This window comes from Elaeis guineensis, chromosome 14 (genome assembly GCF_000442705.2).
Source record: "Elaeis guineensis isolate ETL-2024a chromosome 14, EG11, whole genome shotgun sequence".
Lineage (NCBI taxonomy): Eukaryota > Viridiplantae > Streptophyta > Magnoliopsida > Arecales > Arecaceae > Elaeis > Elaeis guineensis.
In genome coordinates, this window is record NC_026006.2 from 60,059,515 (window position 1) to 60,069,749 (window position 10,235).

The 10,235-nt window shown below is 41.1% G+C and overlaps 1 protein-coding gene across 1 annotated transcript; it reads left to right on the forward strand.

The window, feature by feature from the left end:
- Positions 1–1,714: 1,714 nt before the first annotated feature.
- LOC140853745 (uncharacterized) lies at positions 1,715–2,702 on the forward strand. The gene has a single exon (XM_073248669.1). The coding sequence runs from the start codon at positions 1,889–1,891 to the stop codon at positions 2,483–2,485; it is 597 nt and encodes a 198-aa protein (XP_073104770.1). The 5' UTR covers positions 1,715–1,888; the 3' UTR covers positions 2,486–2,702.
- Positions 2,703–10,235: the final 7,533 nt, after the last annotated feature.

Here is a 10,235-nt window from a genome sequence, read left to right on the forward strand (position 1 = left end):
CATCCCCTAAATAAGTAAATATGTCAGCCAGGTCTCTGCACTCCTTTTTTTTTTTCCAGATGTGTATGGGGAAAGGAGTTTTCTGTTTGTGGGATTAGATTTGGTTGATGAGGTTTTATCGGGTTCTGTTTGAGTGCGTGCGTGTGCGTGTAAGGCTCTCAATTTTTATCCCTTTTTTTTTTTTTTATCCCTTTTTTTTTGCTCCAATAAATAGTATTCACTATAACACCCTCTCTTAATCTTATGACTAGGGGTGCAATTAGTGGATCGATATATCGGTTAAAAATTTATTAATTCAAATCCGACGTGTTCATTAAATAAGTAAAAAATTAAATTTGAATCTGATCTGTTTATTAACAAAAATCTTATCCAATCTATACTGATCCATTTATTAAATAAATTAATTAGATTAAATAGATTAAATAGATTAAGTGGATGAATTAAATATATTAAAAAATATTAAATATATTAGATATATTAACTGAGTTGGATTATGATCTGACTCAATCATTAAAAACAAAATGGATTAAATAGATTATTGATTTAAATTTAAATTTAATCTATTTAATAAATAGATCTTATTGTTTAGAATCTTTGATTTATGACTGGGCTCAGTCTCCTATCGAGATAGAGGGCGGTCTCCTATCAGTGTGGAGATGGCTCTTGTTGGAGTTGGGATGCTCTATAATCAAGGATACATGTTAAGAAGTCCATTTATCAAAGATTTTTCGATGGAAGATTCTTCAATACTTTAGTTAGCTAGAGTTTTTAGCAAGCAATAAATAGAGAGAGAGAATGATGGAGTTTTAAACATTGTTTTGTGAAAAAAATTATTTAATGATGGGTCTTTTTGCCTCCCTTTATAAGGGAGAATAGCTACTCGTTACCATCGAGTTCGATAATAATTTCCAAAAATTTGCATCTATTCAAGATAATAGAGAGTGCGTTGCGTACATTAGTCATGGGTGAGGTCACACACTATTTATAAGGATTAAATGCAGTGGTTAAGCCCATGTGCATGTAGTAGGGGAAGCATCCTTGAAACTTGTGGATAGACAAATTGCTTTGGTTGTTCACCAAGCAAATTAGTCTCATCCTCGAAGGATGGTTAGTAATGTACTTTTGGTTGAGCCAGCTCTTTGAGACAGTATCGCACTTGATCTGATGGATCCGGTCCTCATTGTAGAAAGGAGGCTCCTGATGATTTGATTGGTATACAATCAAAGTGGGACTTGGGCCAAATCCAAAGTCAGGCAATCTTTTGGTCAATCAATCCTATTGCCGGCTGATGTCCGATCTAGAGGTCGGTAGTCATCCATGGTGGCATTCCAGTTTAAGTAGATCATTTAGCGGCTTCATGATCTCCACATTCTTCCTTTCATTGGAATAGTTGGCGAATAACGGTGAATTGCCTTTTCATCCCATGGTTGAGCTATTTTGATAGCAAAAATAGTTATTTCTGCAACAGATCTAGATGGATTGATCTGTTTACGATCCAAATCAGATCATATCAAATTCAGATTTACTTAAAATAGATCGTTTGCTGATGGGTCGAACTGTAAAGATTGCCATCCGTTGGTTATTCCACACCATGTTTCTATCCCACCACGTACCTCTTTCTCTCTCATTCTAAAAACGCGCGCGCTCTTTTTCACTCTAACGTGGAACCGCTTCTCCCAGCCATTTATACTCGTGCCCTGAGGCTCTCTCTCTCTCTCTCTCTCTCTCTCTCTCAAACATAATAAAAAACCAGAAGCTGAAAAAAGAAACCGAACGACCCATTCCTCCTTCCCTCGAGCAGCCATCCTTCCTCCCTCGCACGACAAAAACGAAATAAAACATCCTTCCTGCCTCCCTGCCCCCTCCCCCGGCCCTTGTCCCCCCTCCGATGGACGACTTCGCCCGGGGCTACCGGGCCTCGGGCGGCAACTACGACGACCGCCGGACCGATCTCCGCTCCTCCGGTGGCGGCCCCGCTTACGATCGCGGCCGCCGGAGCTACCTCCAACCCCACGGCGGTGGCGACCACGACCACGGCAGCCGCGGCGACCTCTACCCCGCGCGGAACGAGCTCGTGCTCCACACCGGCGGCGCTCGGGCGAGCGACTATGACCGCGGCTACCGGAACGAGTCCCTGACGATCGGCGGCGGTAACCGCGATCGAAGGCTGGAGATCGTGCGGGGGAACGTGTTCAGCGCTAACCAGACTTACGTGACCCGCCCACCACCTTCACGGCCTGCCTATCTGCCGCCGTCGCTCCCTCCGTCTTGCCGGGACGGTGGCACCGTCCGGCCCTACTCCTCGTTGTCGTCGACGTCGGGCGGGGGGTCGGGGGCGTGGTGCTTCAGCGACCCGGAGATGAAGCGCCGGAGGCGGGTGGCGAGCTACAAGATGTACTCGGTCGAGGGGAAGGTGAAGCAATCCATCCGAAAGAGCTTCCACTGGATCAAGGGCAAGTGCTCCGAGATGGTGCACGGCCGGTAGGGCGGCGCGGGGCGGCGGCGGCGGAAGGGTGGGTCGCCGGAGAGACCCGGGGAGGGGAGTGCGGCGGAGGGGGAGAGGATGGCGTTTGCTTACTGAATGTTTGGAGATTGTTTGCTTACTCTCCGCCCTTTAAACGTACGAATTGAATTCTTATGGTTTGATGATGGCCTTATTGATTTGTTATCTGGATTTTGTTTTCTACTTAATTATTTATTTATGGACCAGCTTTTGTGATGAAATTGATGACACTATTCCACATGGAAAGGAATACCATTAGCTAGAGTTGGACTTCTGAAAAATTTGCTAATCTTTCTATGATTCTGTTAGATCTCTTAAGACTAGTTAAGCTTTAATGATTTCTTTAATTTATCTTAGAGTTATCATAGTTTGATGCTCTTACTCTTTGTGGAACTCTTGCTAAAAAACTGAAATATGCCACCTATTATATCTCTTATATTTTTCAAAAAATTTTGGAGGATCGGGTCGGCCGGGCCAATTACAAAAGCAATTCGGTCAAAGTTGAAGAATACTAAAAGATTCGATCATAAAATTTGCTCGAAATTATTGAGCTTGGGTACAAAGAAACCAAAAAAAAAAAAGAAAAGAAAAAAAAAAAATCCTAATTTTGGGTGTTGGCTGGGGTGTCGGGCTTCTTGACTGGAGCATCAGATTCCGCCAAACAATCATGGTGGAGGTCAGGGGGCGCTTCAACAACCCGGGCCAGTGCATCCTCAGTGCCACCTAACCCCGCTCCCTCATTGGTATCCATCCTTTATTTTTGGCATCCAACTGGTTGAGGTCGAGGCCAGGAAGAGGTTCTATACCTTAGCTCTCCGGTGCCCTCCAAGTAAGATTCGATGGTGAACTCTAGCTTGATCACGAAAAAGTCATTCCAAAAATGAAAATCTTGGACCTTGTTGGCCTTCACGGTCTCGAGCTTCTTCTCCTACTGGGCGGCTGTCATGCGGAGGGAATCAGTCACTCGAGCCTCGGGTCTGGGCTTGAATATCAGCGACCTTAGCCTCCATCATCCTAATTTTGCCTTCAGGGATTCGATCTCCCTATTGGCCACCACTTCTAGCTCCGAGGCCTTGGCTGCCTTCTTAATTTTTGGCTTGTACGGCCTAGGCCTAGACCTCCTCCGATGACTCGGGCCATCTTTAGAATTTCTACAAAGTGGTCTACATAGTAGACAAGCTGTGAAGTATATCAGGTTAATCGAAGAAAAAAGAGATGGAGAAGAAGTGAAAACCTGAAGAAGGGAGTTAAATGAGTCCTTGACATGATATCCGAAACCTTCCGCATCAATGGCCTCGACATCAGTTGGGAGGATGGTAGTTCGAAGCAGCTCACGAGCAACCCGATTATTGATCTCTGGTCTGGCTCCCTGCCCAGATTCCACAGAAGCTTTTGAGGTGTCGAGACCAGAGGATCAGCTCGGCGAGGAGATTCATGAAAGAACCTCGAGGTGTTGTTGCACCTCCGATAGAAAATGAAGCAGATGAAGGGTGGAGCAGTTCCCCAAAGCAACCAACCGAAGGGGGGGGAATGACCTTTGCTCTCAGGAAGATGCCCCCTCCTTGGAACTGAACCTCGAGCCGGCGCCCAAGGAGAATCAGTAGCTAGTTAGTGAGGATCGCCTCGGTTCGACCTTGCTTGGGAGAGGGAGCACCATCCGAGGGCTTCTTCCTCTTGATGAAATGGCATAGCTCTTTAAATTCCTCAGACTTATGCCTAAAAAATAAAAATCACTAGTCAAGAAGAAACAAAGTGAAAAAACTGCAAATGTTTGCACTTATCTTGAGGATTGGCGGGCCTCAAACTGACCTTTTATAGCATCTCCTTGAAAAGAGCATGCATAGAGGATGAGCGGTGTGGCTAAAAATAAACTTCAACTCTCTCCCTCCTTGGTGTCTGTAAGCATCGAACCTTATTCGACGACCGGTAAGGTCGATCCTATAAAGTATCGAAATCACAGGACTGCTCGATCAACACACACTACTACAGAACAGGCCTATCGCAGCCGCTTATTATAAAGTGGTTTAAAAACCACTGTCATAAAAAGTATAACAGTGGTTATAAGTAACCGCTGCCATATATCGGATATATGGCAGCAGTTATAAGTAACCGCACCATAGGCGACCTATAGCAGCGGTTAAAATAACATGGCCATAGTCGAGACCTATTGCAGCAGTTACAAATAACCTACAATAAGTTCTAGATATTACAGCGGTTGACTAGCCGCAGCCATAGATTGGAGATATAGTGACGGTTATAAATAACCACTGTCATAGGTTTGACCTATAGTAGTAGTTATGTATAACTGCTTCTATAGATTCGACATATGATAGCGGTTATAGTAACCACTATCATATCTTCGACCTATGATACGGTTAGGTGTAACCACTACCATAGATTAAACCTATGGCAGCGGTTAATAATAACCGCTGCTATAACTAATTATAGCAGCGGTTTAGTGCAACCGTTGCTATATAGGTTGAATATAAAATTTTTTCATATTTTTTTTGAATATAGTATAATTTTAAAATTTAAAATCTATTTTCATCATTCATTATCTAAATAATTATCGTTAGAGTGTGTCACAAAAGACTACCCCGATCCGATAGTCCTAACTATGTCGATCAATAAAATTTGATTTCGACAGTCACGAACGACCGTATGAAGATCTGATAGATAGAGATCACCGATGGATTCAAAAATTTACAATAATTTTGATGATGTTTGTAGCATACTATCAAAATTTTATTTCAATCAAAATCATTATCATGATCAATTTAGTACGAATGATTTCGATCGTTAAATAAAAAATGAGTGATGAAAAGCCAAACGATGTCTGATTATAAGATGATTTTTTAGATAAATGATCTTTGCTACTATTTTAATTATTTATACAGTGATGATCATAAAATCAAACCATACCTACATGAACCATCCACCTTAAGCAGATCTTACAAAAGCACAAGCATAATTACTTAGGACATTAAGAATGAGTATCAAGAGACATATAATTTTGGATTTTCATATATGTGTGATTTGAATTTTATAATCATCATCGTACAAATGATTAAAGTAGTAGCAAAGATCATTTATCTAAAAAATTATTTCATAATCAGATGCCATTTGGATTTTTGATCACTCATTTTTTATTTAACGATTGAAATAATCTCATGCTAAATTGATCATGATAATGATGTCGATTGAAGTAAAATTTTGATAGTGTGCTAAAAATGACATAAATCATCGTTATAAATTTTTGGATCCATCGGTAGTCTCTATCTATCAGATTATCATGCGGTCGTTCGTGATCGTCGAAATCAATTTTATTGATCGACATAGTTAGGGCTATCAGATTGAGGCAGTCTTTTATGATGACACTATAACATAATTATTTAGATAATGAATAGTAAGATGAATTTAAATTTTAAAATTATACCATATTCAGATAAAAATATGAAATTTATATTCTACTTATGGCAGCAGTTATTCATATGTTCCTATTGCAATGATTATGCACAACCGCTGCCATAGGTTATGTATGGCAGCGATTGTGCATAGCATATGGCAGCAGCTTTTAAAATCACTACATAGGTTAGGTTTTTTTCCCAGCCCCCTCCTCTTCTTCATTTCGCATCGGCATTTTGGTTTTCCTTCTCTTTTCTCTCTCTCCTCTCTATCCGAGCCCTACCCTCCTGCCGCCAGCCCCCCGCTACCACCCCCTCCCTCTAGTGCCGCCGTCGGCTTGCTCTTCTTTGATCTTCCTTGGCCCCCGCTCCCTTCCTGCCTCCCTCGGCCCTGCCTCCCTCTTCCCCCAGCCCGCCTCCTTCCTTTAGCCCCACCTCCCTCGGTCTGGCTTTCTCTGGCCCCGCCTCCCTCTTCCCTTGACCCCACCTCCCTCACCCCAGCCTTTTCCAGCCCCGTCTTCCTCTTCCCCACCCCACCTCCCTCTTCCCTGACCCCGCTCCCTCGGCCCGACCTTCCCCAGCCCCGCCTCCCTCTTCCCCAACCCCACCTCCCTGGCCCCGGCCTTCCTGGCCCTGCCTCCTTTCCCCGATCTCGCCTCCCTCTTCCCTCGGCCCCACGTCGCCCCTTTAGCCCCGTGCCCCGCCTCCCTCAGCCTCGGCCACCTTTGGCCCGGCCCCTTTTGGCCCTGCGCCACGCTTTACCACCGTCCCCTTCTCTAATGCCGCTACCAGTGACCCCGCAGCTCTGTGCGACCCCCCTCCCCGAACTGCAGGTATGATTTTATTTTTTTTATTTCATGTCATATTATTTTTATAATTATATTTATAATTATATCATAATAATATTTAATAATAATTATGTCATCATAATTATATCATAATAATATTTAAAGAAAACTACCATCGGTGGGTTCTGGGCCTTACCGACGGTTGTGGCCATGTCGTTGGGTTCTCGACCGTATCAGTGGGTTCTGGGCCGGGTTAGTGGGTTCTTGGGCTGGTTCTGGACATGCCAGTGGGTTTTGGGCCGTACCGATGGATTTCAAGTCGTCAGGTTTTGGGTTGGCCACCAAGTTTGGGCTGTCGGGTTCTGGAAATGCCAGCATATTTTGGACTATGCCGGCGGGTTCTAGGCCATTGGATTTTGGGATGTGCTGGCGGTTCTGGACCATTGGCTTCTGGACCGTGCTGGGGGTTCTGAGCTGTGCCATTTTATGAAAAATATATTTTTTTTATAAAGAGTTGTGATGATTTCGGATGAAAATAATTAATTCTTACATGATTTTAGTGATATTTTTTCTTATTTTTTCTCTTTTCTACAAATATTTTAACAATTCTGAATGTAATGTGATCTTGGATGGCCTGCGGCTATTTAGCAGGTAACAGTTCTAACCTATTTAGTTTACTTATAGCGGATACCGAAAGTAACATTGCCATGTATGATTAAATAGTAAATTTGAGCCTCCTTTTTACATATTATTTTTATAATTATATTTATAATATGTCATAATAAAATTTAATAATAATTATGTCATAATAATATTTAAAAAAAATTGCCGTCGGTGGGTTTTGGGCCTTGCCATCGAGTTCTGGGCCATCAAGTTTTGGGCGTGCTGGTGAGTTCTGGACCATATCGACAGGTTTTGGGCCATCGGGTTTTGGGCCAGGTTGGTGGGTTCTGGGCCGTGCTAGTAGGTTTCAGCCATGCTAGGGGTTTTGGGCCATGCGGTGGATTTCGGTCATCGAGTTCTGGACCAAACCGACGGTTCTGGACTGGACAGCAGTTTTGGGCTGTGCCGACGGATTCTAGGCCGTCGGGTTTTGAGCTGTGCCGGTAGATTCTGGGCCATTGGATTTGGCCGTGCTGGTGAGTTCTGGACTGTGCCATTTATGAAAAGTTTTTTTTTTTTTATAAAAGGCTGTGATGATTTCAGACAAAAAATGATTAATTCTTAGCATGATTTTAGTGATACTTTTTTCTTATTTTTTTTCTTCTTCGCAAATATTTTAATAATTTGGATGGCAAGGTGATCTTGGATGGCCTGCAGCTGTTTAGCAAGCAACCATTCGCAGCCGATTTGGTTTACTTATAGCGGATATCGAAAGTAATATTGCAATGCATGATTAAATAGTGAATTTGAGCCTCCTTTTACTTTAAATTAATGTAATTCTTATTATAGAATTTATTGCATAAAATTTTTTGGGTTACTGTTTAGTCCCTGTTGCTTTTGCTTGTTGCATTGCATAATGTAGACCCGTCAATTGATTAGTGCACATAATCTATACATCCGTATATTTATATATTTTTGTACGAATGAAAGAATTATATATAATGATCAATTGATTGTCTAATTTGGACAGTTTAGAATTGTAAATAATTCTATAGGTAATTACAGTAATCAAATGGTATGCTGGGAGTTCGAAAGAAATTTCGAACAGTATTTTTCTTTTATTCTCCCTACATGGGAGAACTAAAGAGAAATATACCGAAATTTCTTTCAGTTCCTGTTACATATCGTTTGATTACTGTAATAAATCTATAAAATTACTATAATTTCTAAATTAGATAGGACCTATCTTTACCTATTAGTTGGTGATAATATTTTTTATTTATAATGCATTGATATCTGAAAATGATATTTAATGCAAATCATATTTTTTGTTTGCCTATGTAATGATCCTGTGGTTCTAGGCCATGCCAGTAAGTTCGGACCGTCAGGTTTTGGACCGTGCCTGGGATTATAGGTCGTGCCACTTTATGATCGATTCTAGACCATGCATAGAACCATAGCCCTATCTTTTGATTAATGTATATATTCTATGACATCCATATATTTATATATTTTTATACAGATGGAAGAATTATGTACATTAGTCAATTGATTGTCCAGTTTGGATAGTTTAAAAATTATAATTAATTTTATAGGTAATTATCTTGATGTTATTGTGTTGTGTCTCATTTTCACATATGATTTAATTGCAGTATCATCATTTTTATAATGGATAAGGGGTGGATGAAATTGAGTAGACTCTTACCAGAATATGAGGTTGGACTTCAAAAGTTTCTTGATTTTGCTATAAAAAAATTCAAAGACATAGACTTATCCAATGTCCTTGTAAGAAGTGTATAGGTGGGTCTTGACTACCTCGTCAAGATGTAAATAATCACCTCACTATTTATGGCTTTAAATCTAGCTATGAAATTTGTTGGGATCAACATTGTGAGTGCAAGCGGCAAAGAGGCAATCAACATGATGGAGTAAAATAAATGGTTCATGATATCTTTCCATTTGTTGGCCACAATGATGGTGCATCTACGTCCATGCCTGATCCTGTAGTTGGTGAAATGATAAACAGTGAGGATGTGGAGAAGGTCCGCAAGTTGATGGAGAACGATAATATTCCATTGTATCTCGGGTGTGAAAAGATGGTGAAACTTGAGTTCTTAATCTGATTGTAACACGTGAAATGATGTATGGGTTCAGTAATAATAGAATGAACTATATACTAGAGCTTTTAGGGATATTCTTTCGGACAATGCGCAAATCTCAAAAAATAATTATGAGGCATCGAAGATTATTGAACAATTGAACTTTACTTACACCAAAATACATGCATGCCCTAATGATTGTATGCTCTATTGGAGGATGATGCCAACCGAAATGAGTGCAGGAGGTGCGATGTATCAAAATGAAAACAGAATAAAGACAGCACATCGATCCGTGTACCTCAAAAGTTGATATGGTACTTTTCTTTGATATCGATACTAAAAGTTGTTTATATCGACGAAAAATTGAAGGATATGAGATGGCATGAAGATGAGTGAACCAAAGATAATGCTTTGAGGCATTCGACCGATAGAGAGGCATGATAGAAGTTTAATGAAATACATCCGACTTCACACAAGAGATACGCAACATGAGGTTGGACTTGTCATGCGATGGTTTCAACCCGTTCAAGTACATGAATACCAACCACAGTGTATGGCCAGTGTTTACTCTGGTTTACAACCTTCCACCATAGATGTGTATAAAAAAATCCTTCACTTTCATGATAGTACTCATCTCTGGACTGATGGAAGTAGGGACACTATAATAGAATTAGGTTTTGGTGGTAATTTTTTTGCCTTTAGCGGCGATTATAATCGTCGCTAAAGGATTTACCAGCAAAAGACATTTTGCCACCTAAGACAGTATCGAAAAGATTTTACTGACGATTAATGGCAGTGTCGATAAAGGCCATTTAATTGTCGAAAAAGGTTAGAGCTT

Coding starts and splice junctions, on each gene's coding strand:
- LOC140853745 (XM_073248669.1), top strand. CDS start 1,889: ATGGACGACTTCGCCCGGGGCTACCGGGCCTCGGGCGGCAACTACGAC.